The sequence below is a fragment of the Cervus elaphus genome, chromosome 4 (genome assembly GCF_910594005.1).
Source record: "Cervus elaphus chromosome 4, mCerEla1.1, whole genome shotgun sequence".
NCBI lineage: Eukaryota > Metazoa > Chordata > Mammalia > Artiodactyla > Cervidae > Cervus > Cervus elaphus.
In genome coordinates this window covers 38,821,895-38,848,201 of record NC_057818.1, presented here as the reverse complement: position 1 = coordinate 38,848,201, position 26,307 = coordinate 38,821,895, and the positions used below count along the sequence as shown (strand labels likewise).

The following is a 26,307-nucleotide window of genomic DNA, read 5'->3' as shown; positions in this document are numbered from 1 at the left end:
CACCGCAGCAAAGAGCTTTGTCTACCTTTATCTGTGTGCATGTGGGAAGGGGTGGGAATGAAACAGGAAGGCCAAATCCCAACACAGTCAAGAGAATACTTGGTCCTGCAGAAAACACACTCAAGCCAAAATCAAAAGACCAGGTCACACACAAAAAATGTTGGGAAGGCACAAATCTCGGTAGTTTGGTTACCTTCTTTTCTGTGAAATGTACATTTCCAAGACATTCTTTTTGAAATGGGAAGGCTGTGTGTGTGCGTGTGTGTGTGTGTGTGTGTGTGTTTGTGTTTCTAGCACAGAGGTGAGGGTGGCAAGCATAACCACAAAGACCATTGCACTTGGTAAAAAAAAAAAAACCAATATACTATATGACTCACTGATGTAAGTAAGGGTGATGCTTGACCACAAGCAGGACTGTGTCCAGGAGGGTGGACTAGGTATTAGCATGTGGTCAACAACCAAGACTCGGCCCTTTGGTGGAGCAGGGCAGGACCTTGATGCTTCAAGGCTGGTCATGAGGGGCTTAGGGAGCCAGTGGTGGGTGTGACTCTCGGCCACTGCCACAAAGTTCTGAAGGCAGAGGAGACCTTTGCAATTTCTCCTTCTCTGCACTTCCATGTGGGTTGGCGGACCACCTGGTGAACCTGACTGACTGGAAGACATGTGGGACTAAGCTAACAAGTAAGGTTTGAATAAGTGGTATTTCTGTCACCCCCAGGGAAGAAATCACGGGAGAGTCCACTCCATCAGCCTCGGCAAGAGAAGCCCTGCCACTGCAGAAGGTGACAGGAGGCTGAGCTCTGAGGCCCTGGGCTCAGGGAAGGCAAGGACGTTATTTCCGGTGGCTTTTGTGTAAATCTCTCTGGTGTGTGGACAAGACAGGAGGAAAGGAAAGGAGAGAGAACACCATCTTTTAACCAGGTGATGACGGAATGCCAGGAATGAAAACCTTAGACAGAACCACTGTTTACACGTGGCTTAGAGTCAGAACGCAGGGCTACCGACAGGTGCCCAAAGACGCCCTGAGGCCTCCTCACAGCACATGGACGACCTTGCCCGCTGAGGATCAGTGCCCCAACCTTTATGTTCCAGAGGAGAGAAGTGGGAATTACAGGCACACCTCACAGATGTTGTGATAAATCAAGTATGGCAACAAAGTAAGTCACGTAATTTTGTGGTTTCCCAGTGCATATAAAAGTTATATTTATACACTATATGGTAGTCTAGTAAGGTCGGGGGAAAAAATAAAGTATCTTAAATATATTAATAAAAACAAATAAAAAACTAATATCTTGATTAAAAATTCAGTGCTTAAAAAATGTTGATCATCATCTTAGCCTTCAAGGGGTCGAAATATTTTTTGCTGGTGGAGGGCTTGAAATACTGTGAGAATTACCAAGACGTGACAGAGATGCAAAGAGCGCAAATGCTGATGGAAAAATGATACCCACAGACTTGCTCCAAGCGGGGCAGCCACGAACCTTCCATCTATAAAAGGATGATGCAGTGTCTCTGAGCGTGGCGGAGCAAGGGACACCTGTTTTATGAAGTCTGTGTTTACAAAACCAGAAGATGATGACTTTCAGTGCCTTAATTCTACCAGGCCCACGTGGCCCTTCTCTTGAAGACATTCTTCCAAGAAGTTTATAAGAGTCCATTCCCGGTGCGAGGGAGGAGGATATGCTTTAAGATGAGTTTCCTTGAAGGGGTTTCTAAAACAGAACCGAGTTACTGTTCATGTTAATACGAACATTACCTAGTAATTTATGCCTTTGTCATTACTCAAGAGTGTACACTGAGCTAGAGCATATGGGTGGAGGGGCGGTGCAGGGTGGGGAGGGAGGTGGGTGGAGAGTGAAAACATGACTCCAGGCCGAAGACAATACAAAAGGATTCTGAAATACAGAAAGGAAGTCTATCCTCTAGATGAAAGTTGCTCATACACTTCGGAGAGGGAAAAGAAAAAAAAAACACTAATACGCATTAAATGAGAGAAACCCAGAAGGCAATGGTGTAAGGACGCAATTCCACAGCGACTGCATAAATAGAAGTATTACATTATAAAACAGGGAACTGTTTGTTCCAGCTCATAGACCCCGGGTGAAATGGCAGCTGTACACTATTTAGTTTGGGGCACCTCATTAATAAAAAGGGAATTCTGAACAGAGTGAAAGAAAGAATTGAGGGGGCAAAAGGGACCAGCTTTTAGTGGAAGATTAAAACAATGACGTACGCAAAGCTGGTTAAAAAAAAATTAAACCCTGAAATAAATAGGTCTGAGTATATTGGTAGAGGAAGAAGAACCCCGTGAAATGACATAGCAGAATAAAGAGAGTGGCGGAACAGATGGGCCAAAATGCGCTCGTGGGGAGCAGGGACCCCCACAGCCGGATGGCACAATGGTTCCAGTCTTGGGGCCCTGGCGTGTCTGTGGGTGCTGGGCCCCATCCCAGGGCAGAACCAGGGGGTTGGACATGAAACACAAGCCCCAGAGGTGGAGAATGAACTTTAAACAAAACAGGCATCCATGATACACGCGGGAAGGCACAGTCCATCTTGCAGTGACCTGGGGGTGACAAAAATCACCCTGATCCCCACGCAGGACTTCCCCAAAGCGACAATTCATACTGACTGCCAGGAGGACTGGCCCCTCCTCTGTGATTATTCTACTCAAGCAGAGAGGAAGCATTCTCGAATTCTGGTGTATCCCATCGTTGGGGAATCTAGCTCCAGCTATACAGAAAAAGGGGGAAGAGAGGCAGCTGGGTGATGGACACAGAAGCTGTGGGCAGAGAGGTCCGTGGGGGCTCTGGAGCGATGCCTCCAGTAGAGAACGAAGCTAACAGATAAAGTGATGTAGCAGAGCCTTCAGAGCGGAGAAAACGTCTACTCTGGCAGAGGGTTAGCCATGAATTAATCATAGGTACCTAGAAAACCAGAGAAAACAAAAAGTTGTACAAGAAGGTAAATGAAATTATAAAACTCCACATGGCTCAGCTGTGATTAATATTTATAGAGTCAGAATAATGAAAATACTGAATATTAATATGCCCCCAAATTATTATTTAATCATAATGGAAGACAGATCAGAGGGGAAGACAGAATGTATTGAGGGGCTGGGGTGTGTGGGTACCGAGTCTGTGTGCAAGAGGGTGTGTACGGAGTGGGGGTGGGGTGGGAATGTGAGTTTGTGGATGGGGTATGTGTGAGTAGGTTTCAGTGTGTGGGCTTGCAGAACGGCATACTAGTAAAATCCTCATCTTCCAGTGTAGAAAGCCAATAGGTAATGTCTAACACTTAGCCAAAAAAAAAAAAAAATTTCAAGCAACAATAGTAGAGGCATGTTAAGAAACATGGCCATGAGTAGCAAAAGGAACAATTAAACTTGAAAGCCAGTTCTCTGGGGAATGGCACTGGGGAGGGCCATGCCATTTTTCACAGTAAGGTTTATATAACTTTTTGCCTTTAAAAACTGTAAAAACGTGCAATCTGATAACATTAGGATTAAAACCCCACACAGCCATGACAGCTCAATGGCTGACAGGGTGCTGCAGGCAACGGAGAGACCAAAAGGCCCGCCCGAGTCTGCAGCCTGGCCAGGTCGTGTGGCAACACGCCATCAGAATGAGCAAAGGGGTTTGTCTGCAGGAGAAGTCGTGAACCGGGGCCTGTGAGGTGGCCCCAGTGAAAAACCCAGGGAGCTGCCCAAAGGGCATGTGCCAACGGCAGGAGAGCAAAGTTTCAAGAGGCTGGGAGCCAAGGGCCAGGCCTAGTGCCTGGCGATGCTGGCCTGTGGGGCAGACCGAGGACCACGAGCCTGGGAGGGGCGTGGAGGACGGTCTGGAGCCGCCGAAGAACAAGACAGAAACACGGCCAGGGACGGGCGCTTCCAGAAGGCACTGGACAGAAATCTCAAAGACCAAGAAAGAAGCCCAGCACGTAGCCACTGGGCTGGGTGCATCCAGGGTCAAAGGTTCCTTGTCAAGCACGGTTTGATGACGAGAGGAAACAGGCTCTGATAGGCTGACGTGTGAACTAGAGATGGACCAACACAGAATGTTCTTTCAAGAATCTGAAGATTCTGTTGTAGACAGACAGTGGGGCCCAGGATTAAGCGAGAGCTTTTGCTGTATGGTTTTTAAAGAGACAGGCAACTGTCCTATGCTCCCAAGTGGAGAGAAAGGGACTAGGAGGCTGGAAAAAGTAAGAGAGAGGGGACAGTCTACTGTATGAGGTTCCCGTGGGAGTAAGTCACATGGGGAAGACAGGAGAAAGGACTGCAGGCTAAGGGACAGGTGGGAAGCAGACACGAGGCAAGGGCTACACCAAGGTCCCCATGCTCTCTGTGAAGGAAGGGGCAGTTCTGAGCCAGGAATAGCTGGGGCACTCGGATACAGTCACGATGTTTTTAACAAGCACTTGCTGCTTCGATCACCTCTGAAGTTCATTCTTATAGACCAGACTCGAGGCCACAAACTGCCCAATCTCAATTCTGAGCAAGACATACTTTAGCATTTTCTTTATGTCGATCTGAACCCAAAGACGGGATCTAGAATGCACGCCGGACGCACCTGGGAAGAGGGGACGACACATGGTCTGTTGGCTTGCTCACTGGGCAGGGGCTCATGACGTGCAAAGAAAAGCGGTGCTAAGTTCCTCTAAAAACACTTGAAAGTAAGAGGAAAGTGGCAGTCCCGGCGCGTCCCCCACGCCCAGCGGTCACCCGTGGCCCGCGAGACCACTCACCGGGGTCGGTGGAGGGGCACCTGCGGATGGTGAAGATCTGCCCCAGGTCCTCGTCCTCCTCGGGGAGGCCCTTCTGCAGCCGCTGCAGCTTGCGCAGGCTCTCGCTGCGCTGGTGCTTCATGGAGCGCACGTGCTGGATGAGGTTGAGCTTGGCCTTGGTGGAGTAGCTGCACAGAACGCAGTGGTAGAAGCAGCTCTCGCCCTCCACGCCACTCTCGTGCTGCTGCAGGTGCTGCGAGGGTGAGAGAGAGGGACGTGCCCTGGTCAGCCGCGCCGAGCCCAGCCCCGCCGTGAGCCTGCCCGCCTGCCCGCCCGCCCTGCCGGCCGCCCGACAACCCCTTTCCGGGGTGACTTGGTTTTCCCAGGGGGCCCTTCCCCCAGCAGCCTGATGAGGACAGGGAGCAAGGTGACTCTCGTCCTGCCTCCCCCAGGGGTGTCAGAGTGCTGAAAATGCCAATGGATCCGACCCTCCCAGCATAAAACTGGGCTTCCTGGCACGATAATCAGAGGTTCACTCTTTCCGCTTATCTCCAAAGTGTCTGCTCTATGTGGAACTGGGCTCGGCAAGCTATGGCCACAGGCCAAGTGCACCCTGCTGCCTGGTTCTATAAATAGGGTCTCAGTGGAACACAGCCACAAAATGTGTTGGTTTGTGCATCATCGATGGATGCCTTCTGAACACCGGATGGAGTTCAACAGTTGCAACAGAGATTATGCGGCCTGCGAAGCCTAAAATCTCATTATCTGGCTCTTCATGGAAAAAGTGACGAGCGCCTGTTTTAGGGGATGGTCTACAGGGTGGTCACCTTACCTGCACAGAATCTTAGGTCAGTAACGAAGCACCAAAGTTGCTGTGTGGCTATTTCACAAGAAAGATGATTCAAGCTTTTGTATTTAGAACTAGTTTATTAGGAGTACCTGAAATTAGGTTTTCCCCTAAATTAGGAAGAAAAGAAAAATAAATTTGTCCAGACCAGTTCTCACTCAACCTCTCAAGGTCATTTGACTTAGTGCTCAGACGGTCAAAATTACACTCTGGGTTGTGTCTGTGTCGATACAGAACTTTGATTCCAGAACATGGAAGCCCAGGAGTCGGCAGGAAGCAGACACGAGAGGGATAAAGTATGGTACACAAACCAGTGGAGGCCATGGAGTTAGCAGAACCCAGACTTCTGCATCTTGAAGAAGACTTGTATCCAAGCACAATATTCACATCCTTTGGGGTCCCTGTGGGAACACATGGAAAGCTACGGACCCTTTCTATTAAGAATTAGAGAACTGACATGCTCCTGGTATAGAAAGGCCACCTCCTTCGTTTCAAATGACTCATTTTAGGGGAAGAGGAAATTTTTCTAGTGGGTACACATAAAGCAGGAAAAAAAAAATCCCAAGAAGTTTTAAGTGGTTGACTCAAGGTAACACAGCTAGTTAATGGGAGAAAGAGAACTAGAACCTGGCAGCATCCGCCCCCAGTATCCTCCTGGAGGAGGAAACTGAGATCATGTATTTTACGGGCTCATGTTACCACCTGTCCTTCCTTCCTTCTCCTCGCCTTCACTCCCACCTCCAGTCCCCTGAGCCTGGCCCAAGGAACCACAATAAAGCCTTGGGACTGCTCTCTGTTGCTCCTCTCCCTTCTGACCACACTTGTTCTATTTGACGCCCACGCCTGGTAACCATCTCTGGTCCTGCTTGGACCTCTGTCCTGTCCTGATTATACTGTGAGACACTCAGGAAGCACAGAAGTCAATGCCCTGCACTCTGCTCAATACTAACAAGAGTGGCCCAGTTGTTCCTACTGGATGACACAGCTTTGAGGCTCATGTATTCACATGCACACATCCTATGTTCATGGAAAAAGTGTGAACATCCCAGAAGCAGGTCTGAACCTTACTGAAAGAGGAAATATGAATGCACCAACAGAGGGCTGAAGAAGGGGAGGGGGTGCAGGCCCTCGTCAATGTAAACTGGCTACATGACATTTACTTTTGCTCTGGGGCCAACTTGAAGGTAACACAGTGAAGGGCTTCACAGGTATCAGCAGAGAACAATCCCTTCTTTCCCAGAAATGGGTGACTTAACACACTCAAGTGCAAAGCCTTGGAGCAAAACAATATGCCTTCCCCTGGCCCCGCCTCCAGTAAGAGCTGGCCTACAGCAATCACAACCAGAAAGAGACTGAATAACAAGCAAGCTCAATGTTAACTGTCAGATTATAACCACCAAAAACACAAAGCTACTTTTCTTGAAATAAATTTGTGCTGGTTTTTTTTTTTTTTTTTAATGGTTTCTCTTCAGTTTGCCCCCTCTGACATGTCTCCCTGCCAAGGATGGAAAGCTCCAAAGCTACATTTTTTGGAGGGTGGGACTCTGGGGAAAGAGACTGATGGGCTGGATGGAAAGGAAAACAAAATGAGCTTGCCCACGCTGATTCTCCTCAAATTCTCCATAGGGACCCCCGAAAGCCAAAAATGGAACCCAGATATTCCTGGGAGAAAGCGTCAGGGTTGCCACTGAGGAATAGGGAACTTGTACAGGAGCTAGGAATGGCCGTCTTGGATCACCAAGACCCAGTGAATTACATTTATTAAAGTTTCAACAAAAACTGACGAATGAAGGATAACAGGGAATATAACCATGGACTCTAAAGCGGTAAGTCCTATCAAGGGACTCTGGTGGTATCGGAAACCACGAAATCACAGAAAGGATCACTGAAGCCTTAACCCCGAACTCCCATTACCTTCCCATGAAACAGGATTCCCTGGCAGTAAGGCTCTGAATCTTAAACATGAAATTTTAATATGGATGTGAGGGTTCTTTTCCAAACGTCTGGGGTTTCCAGTCTCTGAGCCAGAAGAGAGGATAACACAGCCAGGAAGAGTTGGATGGGAGCTGAGATGTCAGATGTCTTTCATCCTCAGACTCAGGGGCTCTTGGGTGACAGGGCTGTATAAATCCTCAACTTTTTATAAAATAAACATCACACTGGGGACTCCTGCTGGAAAAGTAACTGATACAATGATGATGCCCCTAAACTACCACACTTGACTCCTGGTAGTCACTGGTAATCTCTGCTGCCACCAGGAATCCTTTTGGTCTGCTATGTGAGAACCATTTTGGAAAGAAAATGGGTTCCTGATACAAATGGTAGAGATAAGAATAAAAGCAAAAAATGCGGAAAACAGAGCCACGGCCTCGCCCTCTGAGCCCAGTAGAGCGGACATTTAGGGTCCCCTGTCAGAGACTTGCACAGAAGCTCAATTCAAAATTCCTAGCTTGCTTATGCACTCCAAGTTCACTCTCCAAGACATACACATGGAAATCCAGAATAAACTACTTCTCCATTCCTAGGAAACACCTGCTCATAAAGGTTATACCCCAACCCAAACTTCCTCTCACAACTGGAGTCTCTGGGGGTCTACCTGCGCATGACCGCTCCTGTTCTCACCACACCTTATAAGCTCCCGCTTGGGCAGTTTTCAGGCTGTCCAACATGGAGCAAACGGGGCTCCGAAGCCAGCAACAGGGTCCTGACTTCTCCTCACCATCTGGTCCCTTCCCAGGCCTTGGGTGGGTCCAGGCCCCCTCTCCCTCCCAAGATGCGCTGGCCTATCCCTGGAATTCCACCCTGGGAACCTGCCTAGTAAGAAGCAGCAGGAAGGGGTGGGACTGGAGAGACTGACTCCACGGGGCCAGCCCGTCACCCCGGAAATGCTTTTCCTGAGGGAGAGAGTAGATGTTTTCATCTGGAGAAGGAGGAAGAATGATTTGTTCCTGACCCAGCTAATTAGGATACACTCCGTTGGGATCACAATGCATTTAATTAAATTCACTGTAATATATGAAGAATCCACCGAGGCACAAACCTCGGTGGAACACTCAGTGAAGGGGCTGCCTCCTCTCAGAGTTCCTGCTCTTCTCGGCAGGCAGGAAATTCTTCTCCCACACAGATACTGGACTCCCCCAAGCCTCTCCCCCTCCATCACAGAGCTCGCCCAGCCTCAGGTAGGAGGACCCAAGTCTTGTTTGGCTGTTTCCACTTATTTCTTTACTCTGTGCTCAAGATTCTGAACTCTATGCTCAAGATTTCTTTCTGTGCTCTTCTAGCAGGTCAGTTGTGCAGTCTAAAAAAGAAAACAGGGGACTTTCCTGGTGGTTCCGTGGTTAAGAATCTGCCTTCCAAGGCAAGGGATATGCGGGTTCCATTGCTGGTTGAGGAACAAAGATCCTACATGCCACAGGGCAACTAAGTCCATGCACCACAACTGCTGGGCCTGTGAGCCTCAGCTAGAGAGCCTGCAGCATGCCCCAAACCACAGGGCCCGCGTGCCCTGGGGAGCAAGGGGAGCAACCCACACACCGCAACAAGAGACCCCACATGCTGAAAGGAAGACCCCGCGTGCTGCAAGACCTGATGCAGCCATAAAAAACGAAAGGTTTTTTAAAAATAGAAAACAAAGAATAAGAAAGCAGAATAACTTCAACTGTGGTCAGTGTGCTGTAAGACAGGTGTACTACATGGGGGCCCAAAGCAGACTGGTCCCTGAGCCCACTGTGTAGGGTCTGGTTCAATTCTAGACGTCAACAACACATGAACGCACACACCATGTAAACACACACACACACACAGACATACACACACAAACTATGCCCTACCCGAGGGCCTGACCCTGCAAGTAACAAGGCAGTGATGGTGGTGACTGGGCAGACAGGCCCAGGGATATGAGGAGGGCAACCTTCTGGCGTGCATATCATCGTGAGAACACTTCCTCCGGTGGCACAGGAAGATCACTGATCACTCAAGAAAACCAATCAGTGAGTAATGAAGAAGCAGGACCAACAAATTAGCCAAGGAAGGGAGACTGACTCAGCCAAAGGAAGAGCAGAAACCAAGGTCCAGTCCAGCACTCTGTCCAGCCAGCCTCTCCTACAGCCTTGAATCCTGAACCGCCGAGGGCTTCCCTGGTTTCCCCAGTCTTACGGTCTGGTTTTAAAGGTGCCTGCAAGGGTTTCCCTGGCAATCCAGTGGTTGGGACTTCGCCTTCTAATGCAGCGGGTGCCAGTTTCATCCTTGGTCAGGGAGCTAGGATCTCACATGCCTCATGGCCAAAAAACCGGAACATAAACAGCGGAAGCAATACTGTAACAAATTCAGTGCAGGCTTTGAAAAATGCAACACATCAAAAAAAAAAAAAAAAAAAACTTTTAAAAAAAGTGCCTGCAAAACACTGGGTTACGTGAACTGCAAGTGTACAGTTGTTTCCATTGAAAGAGAGTTCTACATGTGGCAATAGGATTTACTTCCTGAAAGCACAAAGAAGTACAAGGACCCACAAAAAGGAAATAAGTACCCGGTCTGACTCATAAATGGAAGCAGGGAAAGAACTCTGCAAACTCCAACTTCTCCAAATGACCACCGTGCAGCAGAAAACAGATGGTCCTCCTGGCGAGCGCATAGAAGCTGGACTGGCATGCGCTGGGTGAGCAGCACATGCGCTGGAAATGAGCAAGGGGGACCCCCTTGTGCCAACCAGGGACCCTGTCCTGTCCATCTGTTCGATCCTGTTGGAGCATTTATATTTTATCCATAAAATGCTGGGCTGGGGTTAGCTGGCAGGTGACACTCCCGTGCCCCTGACCTGGAGACGTCCAGGGTCCCCCATCTTTGCTTGTGGGTCTGGTTCCAGGGGAAGAACTTGGAAAAGACAAGACCTCAATACAGGAAAAGGCATCTCGGATAATGAGCCTGGCACGTGAGGGTGGGTATGAAAAGGAAATGAATAATTAAAAAAGAAAGGAAAGGAGCCGGCTGGCATTATTTGTGGGATTTCACCCCATTAGTATGTTGGGCTCGTCCACCCTGGCCAGCGACTGAAAGTCAAAGAGATGAGAAGAGGGCTCTTGTTAGAAAATAATTCATCGCAAAAATCAAAAAAATGTGTTCCTGTTACTTGTTTCTCAGGAAAACTAACCAACTTCTGTCAGAGAACATCGATTTCTATAAATCTGGAGGGGCCCCGGCTCCCTCCTCCTCCCCAACAAGAGGAAACTTCTAACATCTGGTTCTTCATGCATGGAATGCAAAATATTGATCAGGTTTTGTCAAAGCCTCCCCTTTAAAGTAGAAATGGACAAAGTATACTCTGACACTCGCACACACACTCTCACAAATGAAAACACACAGGATTCACAAAGGGAGCTTCCTCGGGGAATAATACCTGTTATGAGGAACACACAAACGCCCACCCGGCTCACCACATTCTCCCACGGATACATCGCAACCGCACCCTGAGGGCAGATCAAACGGTGAAGCTCCGTGATGGATAAGCTAAAGCAGCTCCCAGGGATCCACTCCTCCTGGGGCACGCGGGCGACCCTGGGGGTGACCTACACCTAGGGGGACGGGCCCCCCAACCCACACGCGGAAGGCCTTGATGGAAGAGGCTGCTGTCCCATCAGACCTCTGGAGGGGAAAACTGTTAACCAGAGCAAGCCAGGGGCTCGGGGCGAGGGCTGTAGAAGTCTCACCAACACCTCCGGTGAGACGGGACAGGAAGATGAGGGTCCGGAGTGAGCCCGCTAATTACCCACTAAGATGGAATAAGGAAGACGTGAGGGGGGTTAATTCATCATCGTAACCCTGCTTGGCAGGTACTGCTGAGGAGGCACCTTCGCACACTTCATTTTCTCATTACAGCCCGAGGTGGGCGGTGTTTGGCGCCTGTCCTTGGAGAAACCCAAAGCTCTGAGAGGTCACGTGACTTCTCCCCCCACCCATGAGTTCCCACAGAGTGTGGACAAAACAGGACTGGAACCCTGGGGCTGGAAGCCGGGTCCACGGTTGTCCGGCGATGCTGCGCTGAGTGCAGAGGGCTGTCATGTGACCCAGGACGCCCCAGACCCAGGCATTCACCTCGAACGTCTAAGAAGAAACTGTTTTAGGTGTAACGCAACCTGGAAGGGGGGTGGTTAATTTTTTAATCAGGGGTGGTGTTACCGTTCCAGATTTAATGCCGCGTTCTTAGGAAAGCTTCCGGAAGGTCAACCTAAATATATACGCATTTTCTGTTTCATGTTGGCTTTTCACCCACTCACGCCCTCGACCTTGGCACATGTTAATTTAGTCCTATTTCACTGCAGGAGCCCAGCAGACAGCGTTAAGATATAAGCCCCGACCACAATTTACAAGAGAAAGTGAAAGGAAGTAAAAACGTTCCCTTAGATCAATCTCTGACCTATTTTCTGGTTTCTAGGCCAGACTCCTCACGCCCTGGAACAAGCTCTGTTCACTCTCGGCATCCGAGTTCCAAGGCTGGAGTTCAGGCTTCCCAACCCTGGATCTCTTGGCTCGCAAAAATGACATCTCCTCATTCAAAAGTCTCAAGAAGATGAATGGTCCTTAGAGAGAAGCACAATAAATTCTAGAAGTAAAATAAGCATGAATCTGCAACCATCGAGAGGGTGTATCAGACTTGGCTTTGAATCTTTTCTAGAAAAAAAATCCAAATGTGGGCTCTTGTGGAATGCTGGTACTAACAGATTTCATTTTCCTCTGTTGGGAAAACTCCAGAGAGGGGTGTGGCATGACCAGAGACAAAGCTTCTCAGGGCGTGCAGGCATCTTTCCTAAAGGAGGGGGCCCATCAGAGCACGGGGTCTCAGGCAAGATAAGAGCTAGTTTCCACGCTGGTCAAATGAGCATGTACATAAGCTGGGAAGCCAAGGGAAATACATGGCATCAACCCAACCATTCTCCAGGAACGAGCCCAGGCTCCTTGAGTCCGAAGGTCACCCCTTCGTTAAGACAGGGCACGGGGAACAGTGACTTTCTTCATTCGTGAAGATACGCTTCCTCCCTGGAGCTACTCTTCAGCTCCCACGGGTTTAAGTCCCCACATGAAACAAAGGCCGCCGTACTCATGCTACTCAAGCTGGTCCCCAATCAACTCCATGTCACACTGCTGCCGAAACGGTGGTTTACGAAGCACTCTGGATTAAGGCAGGCCGGGGAAAACCCTCCCTCTGTGCTACTCTGGGCAAGATATACACATGGGTTGGGCCTCAGTTTCCTCATCTGCAACACAGGGACAATAACAGGACCCCCTCATAGTACCAGTAGGAGAGGTCAATGGGATAATTCATACAAAGGTGCTTAACACGGCACCTGCTGTATGGTTCACCTTCATAATTAATAAGGTTATTATTATAACTATCATTACTTTCCAAGCTGGTTAGGCTTTTGGGATTAGGGACAGGAATGAATGCTACTGAATTTACCTATCTGACATTTCCCTCCTCGTGCCCAGTCTGTCCGGCCCCCTCCCTGGGAACCGCCACCCCACACCCCCAGTCCCAAAGAAGGGTTGCTTGTTGACAGTAAAGAAATTTCGATGTGCAGAAATTATGAAACAGAGGGTAAACTGCACATGCATGGGACTGACTTCTTCCTTACAAGAGGCGCTTAATTCTCATTTTAAGTCATTTGCCCAAAGTCACACAGCTGGTGCGGCAGAGTCAGGAACCTCACCCCAGGCCCTTGCTCCAGAACCACATCTGTTTACTGGATCTGTCTGTCTGTCGGCGCCCAAATAATGAGAAATCAGAAACCTTGTTCTTTAGCACATCTGCAAACACCCCAGGTGAGGACCAAGGAAGGAGAACTGAGCTGAAACAGGCACATCCCTGGTTTCCCAAATCCGTGCTGAAGGATTTGCTTATTTGTATCTCCAATCCCATGACAGTCAACACAGCAGAAAGAAAAAAATAAAAGAAAGAAAGAAATACTTGTCTGGTGGTCAAAACAGGTGCGTTACTTCATCTGTGAAACACAGATGTTTATACTTGCCCTGTCTTCCTCGGAGGCAATTGTGAAAACCACACGAGCAAACAAATGTGAAAAAGATTCAGAAGACGGGGAGGACTGCCCAAACGTTTGGCACAGGCGTCATCTTTCTACCTTGGGCCTGGATGTCGCTTCCTCACACCTGGCTGGCAGGTACACACCATGGGCTCAGCAGTTAAAAATACAGATACCTTCCAGCTCTGCGGTCCTCTGGTTTGAGCGTGCCTCAGAAGCACTTGGGGCGGGAGGTGGGGTGTCCTGCCGCAGAGCGTTGGGGCCCACCCTGAGGGTTTCTAATTCACCAGGTCCGGGTTCGGGGTAGGGAGGGAGAACTCCTGACCGTCTCCCTGATGCTGGTGGTCTGGGATCACACTCTTGAGAACAGCTGCTTGGGACAGCGGCTGCCACGGAGGAGAGACCCAAGTCGGAACCGATGAAGGTTATTTCCTTGCAAGAAGGAAAACTGCCCAGGCCTAAAATCTCCGCATCACCCACCGTTTCCCAAAGAGCATTTCAGATGCTAGCAAACTGCACTCGATAAATCACGCAGTGCCAGCACTCAAGAATTCACCTCTTTAATGAAAAAGACCCACGGAAGCAGCTGCCTGCTACCGGCCCGCTCCAGATACTTCATAAAAGTCGGAATTGGCTCCATTCATCTTCCTCTCCCCTTTCACACCTGCAGTCTCAAATTTCCTGGGGCTGGGGCTGAAAGCGTGACTCTTGATGGCAAGGCATGAGGCATCACTTTTTCCTCGCGAGCTCGGCACCCCGCTGAGCACACCTGTCCAGATGTCTTGCTGGAACCCAGCCCGCCGGAGAGTTTCCACCAAATATGAGAAAAATAAAACGGTCTTTAAAATTCCTCCCGTGCTCTTGAACTTTCCAGCTGCTGCTGCTGGGAGTCTGAGTGTGACGCTCCAACCTGGAGGCACCTCTTGAGCTCCCAGCATCTGTTGACCAACACCCTCATCACCCTCGTTATGAGAGGGGTCAGGGCTGCCAGGGTGAGACGGGCAGGGGGCAGTGAGCACACGCAGGGCTTTCTTCCTCATAAGTTGTGGGGGGGGCTTCATTTTTTATTTCATTTTTTTCCCCTCAAATCAGAAAATGGGAAAATGACTGCACGGAAGAGAAAAACTCCCTTGAAACAAATGCCTTTCATGTCGCTCCTTTTGGGTGCTAAGATGTTTCACCCTTTCTCCTTAAATTCTGTGGATCTTGTTGATGGCTGAGGAGAAGTTACACTTGTGGGACGGGGACAAGGGACTGAGAGAGTGGAAAGAGAGAAGTGCTTCTCTGAGGAAGTGGAGTCGAGAGGCCAGGAGACGGCTGGCAAGAGGGGATGTAGTTTCGCGAAAGATGACATGGCGAGTTTCTCTGCCCTGCCTTTCGGTCCCCCCCATAAATAACCCAGACAAACACCCTGTGCTCTAGGTTTTGCTCTCCTTCCCCCGCTTTTTAAGTCTCATTAAAAGCCGATATTGTTCGGCCTCAAGATGGAGAGCTCAGCATGGATTTTACTGAACGTTAAATCAACCAGCAAGCGTAGCCAGCAAACTCTGTGGCACTTTAACTTTAAATAATGCAATAATTATTGAATTTCCTTTTTATAACTGAAGTGCTGGAATGTAAACAATGGGGCTGTAATTGCAGGAAGGGGGGATCAATAGAGGCAATCGTTTTCAGCCATGTTAATTGTAAATACAATTGCTCCAAGATGTCAGACTTGTTCTTCTTGCTCCCAGAATCATCCTAACGGATGACAGAGTCCAACTTTCCCATTACAGCTGTTCGTTTCTTTAAGAGGTTCTCAATCAGGTCTGATCAATCTGTCAAGATAATGCATGGAGTAAGTAAGACTCTTCCAAACACAGGCTCCCAATCAATAGCCTGGACCAGCTTAATGAGGTGGGGCTAAGGCCCAGAGGGAGGCAACGGCCCCCAGCTTGCGCCTGGGTTTGGCAGGCTGGCTTCCTCGCCTGGCCTTGGTAAACAGATCAGCCCTTAATGAGGACATTAGTTATGCATGCTTCAGCAAGCAGCAAGGCACCCGTCCCTGGGGACAGACGGACAGAAAACAAAATAGATTAACAGAAAACAATATGGTGCCAAATTAGGTCCAACTGAAGACTTTTCCCTCCTTTTCCTGTGTTCCTTAATTGTCCAGCAGAGTGGAGGACGTCAGTTAATCATTCCAATAGGCAAGAGCTCGAGGACCGGGAGCACCCATTGACAGCTTGAGGATCTCCGGCTGTCTGCTGGCCTCCCTGGGGCTGTCACTCTTAGTGAACGCACCCCCGGCAGGACATCTCCCAGGTACAAGAGGGGCCTCTCCCAGAAGGAGACAAGGGAGACCACGCTGGGAGGCCACAGACCCCAGCCAGACAATAACAAGTCTGCTACTCTTCACGGGTGCCGTCAGTTTTCGAGATCGAGTCTTGGTCCTGAGAATGGGTGAGCCCTCGAAGATGGGGAGGAAGCAAGAGTCTAGAATTCCACTTCATCCATCCCAGCATCTATGCCATTTGCACAGGCATCGCAGGAATCTGAATTCCCGTGAGATAACCTGGAGGGCTCTTTGGGAACCTGGAGAGCTGTCTTACCTCCCTCGGAGGCCGCCGTGCCTGCGTGTGCACACTTGTTCTTGCTGTGACTGGCCAGGAGGACAGACTGCTGGGGAAGTCCTCCAGAAAAGACCATGTTCCCAGCTAGCATTAGTGGTAAAGAACCCAAACCCCCGTGCCGGTGTAGGAGACATAAGAGACATGGGCTTGATCCCTGGGTCGGGAAGATCCCTGGAGGAGGGCATGCCAACTCATCCCAGTATTCTTGCCTGGAGAATCCCATGGACAGAGGAGCCTGGTGGGCTATGGTCCATGGGGTCACAAAAAGTCAGACAAGACTGAAGTGGGGATGAGCGAGAAAGAAAGAAAATAAATATACAGCTGGAGAGATCACAGCCCTCCTCTGCGCAAAAGCCACACCTTCTCCAGAGCCTTTCCCAGCTCCCAGCTCCACCCCTCCTTCCTCTGGGCCCGCAAACCCCACTGTAGCAGCATCCACTCTGGACTCATCTGTGCTTCAAACCACATCCAACTCCTCTGCCACACCACGGACAGCATCTCACAGGCGGGGAGAACTTTCAATCCTGGTTCAGGGCACAGCTCCTGACCCAGGGTAGGGACTGAAAGATGGCTGGCAGCAAGTCTGAATAGCTGCTCCTCTAATGCTCTACTGCTGTTCTTGGTCCTCAGCTGTCACTCCAGACCGAGCTGGTCGGGTCCGATTCCCTCCTCCATTTCAGATGTCCAGCCTCCACCCCACGCCATACCCCACACACCATGAGACGCCTGGCTGTTCCCACCTTACCCACCAGCCCTGGCCTTTCTGGTCTCGGTGCCTCTCCTGCTTGGAGACCCTCCCCAAACTACCCTCCACGGGCCGACGAGCTGCAAGGCAGCTATAGCACGCAAGAGGCACCCTTCACACCTGGGCCAGAAACCCATCTCCCCGCCTCTGGGATGGCAGAGCACAGGTGGTCCCACCCACGCCCACCACGTGTCATTCTTTTCAGCAGATGCTCCCCTGGACTCCCACGTGGGAGTGTTCAGTCCAGGTGGGACACTGGGGCCAAGGGATAAATATGTTCGCTAATATACACCATTTGTTTAAATAAGATCATAATTTCGGTCTATGGATCGCCGAAGTGCTGTACTTCTCCCACCAAACTAGCCAAACGTTCCCCAGTCAGAGGCCAGCTCAGTCACTGTCATTCCACCCTCTGCTTCGTCTACACCCTTTGCTGTGTTTACCTGGCTTTAACGTGGCCATCCTCTTTTACTACTGAACTGACAAAGGGCTGTGAGACTTGGGGATACCAAAAAGCAGCCAGCACACCTGGACGATCAGAGAGACAGGGGCAGAGAGCATACAGCACAGACACCTCTGCGGCCAAGTCACTCAGCCGAGACGGCTCCCAGGATGAGTGCAGGTGTCCACGGCACCTTTGTAGCTGAAAACAGTTTAGTACCCAGGTTAGTTCTGACAGAAAATGTCCACAAGCCAACGGAGTGACATGACAGTGCTCAGACATCTGGAAGGAGGTGGCTGCGTGGGCAGTCCCACCCCACGCCTGCCAGAGCAACTGGACTGTCTCCAGATTCGAAGCACCAGGATGAGGAGGTTTCTGTTTTTTCACAAACGCACCCATACATCTTTATTTTCTTCCCAAGTTTCCTGTCCTCCTATATGCTGAGACCCGCTGCTATCTGGACCCCAAGGAACTGGTTACATGTTACACTTTTCATCAGTTTTCAAGCTCTGAGACCTTTGAGGAAGGAACCATTCTCCACCTGGGCTCAGACGCTGAATACCTGGATGTGTCCCCCTCCCTTTCCAGTTTATGCATGAGCTTCAGGCTCCTCAGCCTTCTGACTGGCTGGCCCCACTTACAGCAGACCCTTCCAAGGGTCTTCTGAGTGATTTGGTCCAGAGATACCACACCTCCTGGTTCCACTCTCAACCTCCCAAAAGAATGTAGCTGTGAGGCCAGTCAGTGAGTTATATTTTTCAAAACGTATTTCTAAATGGTGGGTTTAGGGAGGGTTTTCACCAACCAGCCCACATTGACCAAAACATTCCTTCCTCATTTTCAGCAAGTTGACTCTGGCCCAGCAGGTCCAAGAGCCAGTGTGAGATGGGTGGGACCCACAGGAGACGGTCTGCTGGGGGCACAGGTAGTTTCATTCTGGACAGATGACGGTTCGCAAAACCTGCTGGAGAATTGTGAGGGATCTTCTGCAGTAAAATCCAAGTTTCAGAAAACTGCATCTATAAAACTGGAAGCTGGGGAAATTTCCTTGAGCAAAATGATGGGGTGTAAGGGGTGGGGGTTGGGGGGATGTTGGAGAAAGGCAGGACTAGGGAGAGGATGGCTGAGATCCTGCCAGCCCTGGGGCACCAGGGCGCTCTGATGCACACTGCACGTTAGTAGGGACTGTGCGACTGGGGCAGGGTGACACGTGGATACAGACCAGCATGCGGTTGCTTCCTGGGGCCCCAGTATAAGTATGTGGCTGGTCACTCCCCACACCTCAACGTGTTGGCTGGCAGCTGTGTAGAATCTCAGATCCAGGAGCCTGCTCTGTATTAATATAGACTATAGAACATTCTTTTAAAGGCTGAAAGTATTAAAATAAATATTTTTCAATGACCTTTCCAGATGACGCTATAATAACATGAGGCCAGAGGAACCAACAGCCAGTGGGGTTTCTGGTGACACATATGTTTACAGTGGGGGTCTTTCTGCCAGCTCTGGACCCTTCATTCCTCATCTGTCTATCTACATTCCTGCTTCCTGTTTCCTCACACAACAATCAGAGGTACTATTCATCTTCTCTAATCACTGTCTCCATCACTCTCTGTACATGAGAAAGGTCCTCATTAGAGCATCTTCTCACCTTCCCCTCTGCTGCACCACCCCATCTTCAGCCAGCTCTGCTGTCTCCTGAACTCGATCCCTCAGTGGCCTCATGTGTGTGCACGCGAGTGTGTGTGTGTGTGTGTGTGTGTGTGTGTGTGTGTGAGAGGGAGAGAGAGATACTGGCTCACACCACTCCCTTCCGTGCGTTGTGTGTGTGTGTGTGTGTGTGTGTGTGTGTGTGTGTGTGTGAGGGAGAGAGAGATACTGGCTCACACCACTCCCTTCCGTGCGTACCTCCCCCCAGCTCCAGCGTGTGTGTGTGTGTGTGTGTGTGTGTGTGCCTGTGTTATGTGAGTGAGAGAGAGAGAGATACTAGCTCATGCCACTTCCTCCCGTGCATACTTTCCTCCCAGCTCAGCCAAATCCCGCTCCCCTTTCTGAGCATCACACAGTCCACCGTGATTCTTTCTTCTCTGACCTCAAAGCCTCCACCTCATAGCACATCTTTTCCCACTGAGACCCTGAAGACCAGTTACCAGCTTTACGTATGTGCCATATTCCCCCATGAGACTGGAAGGCTCCTGAAGGCAGGGACCATGTGCCTTCCTATGGACGCACGTCATTCAGGTCATTCTGCAGCAAGACCACAGGCCTGGGAGCTGGGGGCCATGCGGGGGAGGGGGTGCTCAGACACCGAGCTCTCTCCTCAGGTTATCAAATGGAATAAGGCCATCATACGACGCAGGGCCATGAGGATGCAGAGAGTAAATCAATAGGAAAGTACTTCATAAAAGGTCAGGCAAAGTTAAAAGAAAAAACATTGCTGGGTGATGAGAATCAGTTGGAGGGGGGCATGTGAAGACTTGGGAAGCCTTCCCCACCATCTGATTTCATTGGGGTCCTAAGTCTAGACAGAGACGAATTAATTACGGGATCACCCGTTCACTCACCTCGCTAATGAAATCGTCGGCCTTGCTGGGCAGGAACCGGTGAGGAGGACCGGCTAGCCCCTGGGTGTGAGTCCCACTGGTGCCAGCTTCATTTCCCAGCGCCAACATGACTCACAGATGACACAAATTGCCAGTGGGCTTTCTCATTATGTGACCTTCAGCATGTCACCCTTTCCCGCTCCGGTGATAAAATCTGGATGGCGACGTGAAGAACCTACTTCACGGCATCACGGTGAGGAATGAGGCTGGTGCACAGCTTGTAACGACCGGGAAGCACTCTGTCTTCGTGGACAGCTCGATTACTTAACATTTAGAATAATACTGCCTATTTCAGGTTGAGAAGGCATTCAGATTTTAGCTGAACTGAAGGCTGAACATATTCACTAATGAGCAGTGTCCTTCCCATAGAAACACTGAAAGCTACTCAGTCTACTGAATAAAATGACTAGCAGTACATTAGCAAGAAGCTGATGCAGGTTTAGTTACCATGAAACCAGGGTCACTGCATCCAACATCCGATAAGCAACTTCTCGAGATCACAGAAATAAACCAGAGCAGACCGAGCTGACAACTGCATTTTTAAGGAAGGACCAGGATAAAACAATTTCTTAAACCACAATTTCACCCGAATTTATAAAAAAAAATACAACTTCCACTAAAAGACATATTTTTATGATCTAGATCAGCTGTTGGCCAATTTTTTTCTGTAAACATCTGGACAGTAAACATTTTAGGCTGAGGGCCATCTGGTCTCTGTTGTCACTGCCTAACTCAGCCACCAGAGCATAAAAGCAGTGATGGACTGTGTTACAATAAAACTTTATTCATAAAAACAAGCGACTGGCTGGATTTGTCCATCTAGTAGTAGCCATGTGCTAACCTCGGATGTAAAACTTTGTGAAAGCTTTACCCAATCACTCAGAATATCAATGAAGAGAGGTGAACACACAGTCACGTGTACACACACACACTTTTTTAAGCAAAATAAGTTCCTTCCAGCTCGTCAAACCCCAGTAAGAGCCAGACATGCAAACCTGTTGTAAAAGTAAGCTGTTTCAAAGTGAAGGTCAACAGTAATTCAAGTACCATTTAACTTGGAATTATGAAGTCACTCCAGAACAATTCATCCTTGTTTTCAGACATTTGAACGTAAGAACATGTGTGTGAACGTGCTCTGCAGTTGGCAGTACCTGTTCTCAAGTTCCACATCTCAGTCTGTAACCACTGTGAACACCACCACGTGAGTAACAGTTAAGGTTATACATTTATTCAGAACTAAACAATACCTGTAACCGATTCAACTTTTAACCAACCTAATGATGGAATTACTAACGACAATAAAAAAAAAAGTAGGCAGCCTCTGTGCCCTCTAGCAGCTGAAAATAATCTGTGTTTAAAAAGCCCAGGGAGCAAAATGAAAAGGTGAAAAATCAGGTCACAATCGTCCCCGTGTATCTTCCTGCACACCACGCTTCTGTTTCCTAAGCATCTCTTGAAAGGAGAATGCCAGCAATGATCTTGACATCCAACAATGAGTAATCAGGAAGTCTGGATTTAGAGAAATAAAATATTTAAACATTCTCTCAATAACACCATCCATGTTTATCTAGCCTTGCACAGACTTCAAAGGGCTTGGTGCTTCATTAGCTCAACTGATTCTCACAACTACCTCGCGAAATAAGGGCTACACAGATGCCTTTCTTCACTGTCTCATGGACAGAGGAGAGCGCTAGGTCAGAGAAGAGAAACTGGCCGTGACTGGGGAGACTGTGGGTATGAGCTTCAAAACTCTGAGTTTTAAAAAATTCTTAACTTCAGGACTAACACATTATGATTGGTGACTCTGCTGTTCAACCAAGACTTACAGACTGTGCTTCACAGTTATCTGGGTAAGATCAGGCAGGTGTTCCCCAGCCAGCACCGGCACCCATGGAAGGATGCCTGCATGGCTCCTGTAGGCTCGGGTTTGTCTCTGCCACTTATAAATGAGAATGGGGCTTGTATGTGGGGGGCCACGCAAGCTAACCCCCAGTCTTCTCATCCTGGATCCACGGTGGTGGTGCTACACTGTGAATAACCCAATGCAAAGATCCCCCGAAAACCAATGCCTCTACTGGGGGCAGCAGACTGAAAAAACCAAAGGCGGAAAGCTAAGCTGCACCACGCTCGGGTGAGAAGGGTGTTCAGGGTGAATGTGGCTTCATGAGGGAAGCCAACTTAATTCTGCCACTGGAGTTAATATTTGTTAATTGGTAGGAAAAGGTAAAATTAATGAGGACATTAACATAGCTATTTAAAAACAGCTCCATGTTCCTCCCATTGTAACACATGGAACGATCGGGAAGTAATTGAGGGAAAAGGACACTGTCAATTCTCAATTATCTGCATGAATGAAGCGCTCAGTGACACGGATAATCCAAGTCATTTACATTTGGATTTAGAAAGTAACATCTTTTTCCCTTGGAAAACTTACCTTCCTAATTACAGCTTGCCGAATGTGATGGAGAAATCAGTTTACCTTCTCTACCAGAGAAGAAAGTTGTTGGGGAGGGTAGAGAAACTGCCGGGAATTTCAGACCTGCCATAGATAACCCAAGGCAGATTAAAAAAGAAGTATCGACAGTGGTGGTCCAATATGCTAACCATTAGCCACTTGTGATGATGTATGTCTGAATTAACTTAAATACAATGTGAAGTTCCACTTCTTAGCCACGCAGGCTGCGTGTCAAGTGCTCACAGCCACTTGTGGCTAGTGGCTGCTGTGTGGTAGCAGATATGGAACATGTCCATCATCAGGGAAAGTTTCAGAGACAGTACTGAATTCGAGGCTGAGGACCACCTCTTACTTTCCGGATCAAGCATAAAGTTGGGAGGCAGGGAGATGCTCTGCTGCCACTTTTGCAGAAAACAAAAGGGAACTGTAATTCTTGACTCTCTCAGCTAGTTTAATTTCAGGCCCGGTAATGTAGACTCTGTCCAGGGAATAGCACACACAAAAATAAGCATTCCATTCTAAGTAAAATGAGGGTTTTTAATTAACGCAGCAGAAAAACGGGTGGATAAAAGGTGAGGCAGAAGAGCCCGGTTTTGAGCAAACTCCGGACATCGGCCCCTGCACGCAGTGTGGCCACAGGGCTGAAGGTAAACAGGGGGGAGCTGGCACCCCCGAGGGGCCCACCCGGGGAGGTGGTCGCTCAGGTGCCGCTCGGGAGCCGTGTCGGGCCTGGTGTCACTTCACATCCTCATTAATTATCTTGAAAGGAGAGGGTTAGTAAACAGCAAGTTAATTAAATTCTCAGATGATGCTAATTCGGGAGGCTTTCTCAAGACTGGCAAGGGCAGAGGCAATATAAATGGAACCTGGATGGGTTAGAAGTCGGAGTGGAAAATAAAATTAAGCACTGGTTAAACAAATGCCGCTTTAAATAAATCTTTTGGAAGAGCCAAAATGTGCCCGAAAAGGAATCTGGAAAATAGTTGTACTAAAATGAAAAGGTTTCCAACAGTCTAAGGCACATAAGCAGAATGGGAGCTTTTTTTTTTTTTTAAGGCTTTTTTACGATTTTTAATGCAAATGTTTACATGCCCTTGGGCTTCCCTCATGGCTCAGTTGGTAAGGAATCTGCTTGCAATGCGGGAGACGTGGGTTTGATCCCTGGGTTGAGAAGATGCCCCGGAGAAGGGAACAGCTATCCACTCCAGTATTCTGGCCCGAAGAATTCCATGGACTGTACAGTACATGGGGTCACAAAGAGTGGGACACGACTGAGTGACTTTGACTCGACTTTACGTGCCCTTAGGAGGAGGTCTATAGGAGGAGCACTCCTGTTCACTGTCACTGCCCTTGAGAGCCACGGAAACAGAGAACAAGACGCAGTGCGGGGCCTTCCGCTCTTCATGTTCTTTAAAACTCAAGACATTTTTCAAACAAACAGGTAGGATGAGTTGGGTTTTTTAAACTTGTTTGTTTGTTTGTTTTACTTCTTAGTTTGAAATAATTTTAGATGTACAGAAGAACAGCAGAGATGTGGTACAGAGTCCCCACGTGTTCTCACCCAGCCTCTCCTGCTGTTAATGTTTTGCGTCTTAACATCTGGGACATTTGTCAAAACCAAGAACCAGACGTGGGCACAAAGCTGTTACTGAAGAACAGACTTTGCACATTTATGGTATTTTCCACTCATGCCCTTTCTCTGTGCCAGGATCCAAAGCAGGATGCCACCCAGCCTTTAGATGTTACGTCTCCAATCCATCCCGGTTCCTCCCTATGTCTGGTGACTTCATCACTTTTGGACAGAACTGATCAGGTGTCCGTAGAGCGTCCCTCGATTCTGATTGGTCAGATGTTTTCTCACAGTTTGACTGAGGTTACTGCATCACTTCCGGGGAGCATGACGTCAACATGACTGACTAATCACCGGTCAGGTTAACTTTCATCACTCTGAGAAGGTGGTCGTGTCAGGCTGCCCCACTGGCAAGTTAATCTCTTTTCCTTCCCATGCTCGATTCATCAGAAGTAAGTCACTAAATCCAGCCCACGGTCAAGAGGAAGGGAATGAAGCTCCACCTTCTGGCTACTATGCTGTTAAATAAAATTTAAAAATTTTCTAAAAGAGACAACCTTCTCTTCATTTAAAAAGAAGTATCTAAGGACGATGTCTATTTAGAAAGTTAGAATTGTTGCCTTTCTTTCGAATACTTAGATTCTCAACATCAGAGATGAATGCACGCCCACAGCTGCAGAGCCCTCACTCTGTGCCAGGCAATGTCCTGCCCACTTAGACATACTAACTCATTTAATCCTTAAAACAGCCTGATGAAAGTGGGGCTTTGACATTATATTAATCGACTCCAAGTGACAAGTGGGGAGAAGTAGCACAAAGGTGGCACAATCGCTTGCTCATGGAACACAGTTATTAAATGGTGGGGCGGGATTTGAACTCAAGCCTCCTGGCTCTAGAGGTCATGCAGTCTAGAGAGCTCTCTGTAATCCTGCTTCTCAACATACAGTTCCACAAGTTCAGGACAGTCAAATGCATAGCAAAGTGTAATTCACAAAGAAGAGTGACCTGGGGCAGGATGTCTAGACCCAATGAGAGAGAGAAGCAGTCACAGTGGCTCCCGAGGATCCGCACTGCAGGGCTCAGTGGCCCAACAAAACCGAGATGCTCCGGGCGGGAAGAGGTCAGGGTTTCAACAGAAGACAGTCCTCCTCTACCTTCAGAGTGAGGCAGGGAACGCCAGACACCTGAGCAGGTCAAAGGAACTCTCTCGGTCCCCAGGTACAGAAGATGCTCAAAATTCACGGACCACAGTGCTTACCGACACCCCAGCCCATCTGTCACAGAGACCAGCTTGGAACTGCCTCTTCCCAACCACATTCACTTTTCCTCCTCTTCTGAGGGTTCACTGTGACACCCTCAGAAGACACTTCTGGAGTCAGAAACAGAGCACAAAGGTCAGGGGCTGGAGCAAGTCTGTCTGTCTGGGGGCAGAGAGGATGCCAGCTCACAAAGAGCCAGCCACCCAGATGTGTGGTGGGTGGGTGGGGAGGGAGACACTTGGGCCCATGACCTGCCTGATCTACAACATGGGCTTGTTTAATCCCAACTGTTAATGATGTGATATCCGGACACCAGAAAGAAAATAGGGAAATGCACTGCTTCTAGAAAAACAAGAAAGGAACCAGGAATGTGTGGACAGCTACCTCTCTCCCCTGATCGCCCACTTTACTCAAATTCCCACACTGATCTTTATCATTACCCTTCATCACAGAGAAAAACGATGAAGTGAGCAGGGAGCAATTCCTTTTCCCCCTTGCTGGGTGCCCACCCCACACCACTGCCTTCTCTAAATATCCCCTTCATTTCTTCTCCATCTAACTCTCGCTTGTACTGTTCTCCAACAGATTCACCTGCAAAAATTTGCCTTTAAGATTGACACTAACATAGAACCACATCAATTCTAACACCACCCTTATCCCATCTCACACATGGACAGACAGCAGATCTTTCATCAACACCTAGAAGCACAGAACAGGGAAGAGAAGGTGCCACCCCTGATGGCTGTCTAAGTGTAGGTTTTCCAGATCAGCGTGGTCGGCCTCAGTTTAAACATATCCATCAAGCTAGATCTTAAGGGGAAAACAGAACACCTCCTCTCAAGATGGAGTCTCACTGTGCATTTTAAAAGCATGTGTACACATTTTATTCAATGCAGAAGAGTGTTAACAGCAGATATCTGAGTGCTTACTATGTGCCAGGCCATGGTTCTCAGGGCTGTTCTAAAATAAAACAGATATATCACCAACCACCCTAGAGGGAACTGTGTAACATTTCAATGTAT

The 26,307-nt window shown here is 48.8% G+C and overlaps 1 protein-coding gene across 2 annotated transcripts in view; it reads right to left on the bottom strand.

The window, feature by feature from the left end:
- Positions 1 to 26,307, bottom strand: part of ZFHX3 (zinc finger homeobox 3) — a 250,172-nt gene that overhangs the window by 94,529 nt on the left and 129,336 nt on the right. For both annotated transcript variants that reach the window (XM_043898963.1, XM_043898964.1), the window contains exon 4: positions 4,747 to 4,978. In XM_043898963.1, the coding sequence (XP_043754898.1) occupies positions 4,747 to 4,978 (232 nt within the window). The remainder of the gene's footprint in view (positions 1 to 4,746; positions 4,979 to 26,307) is intronic.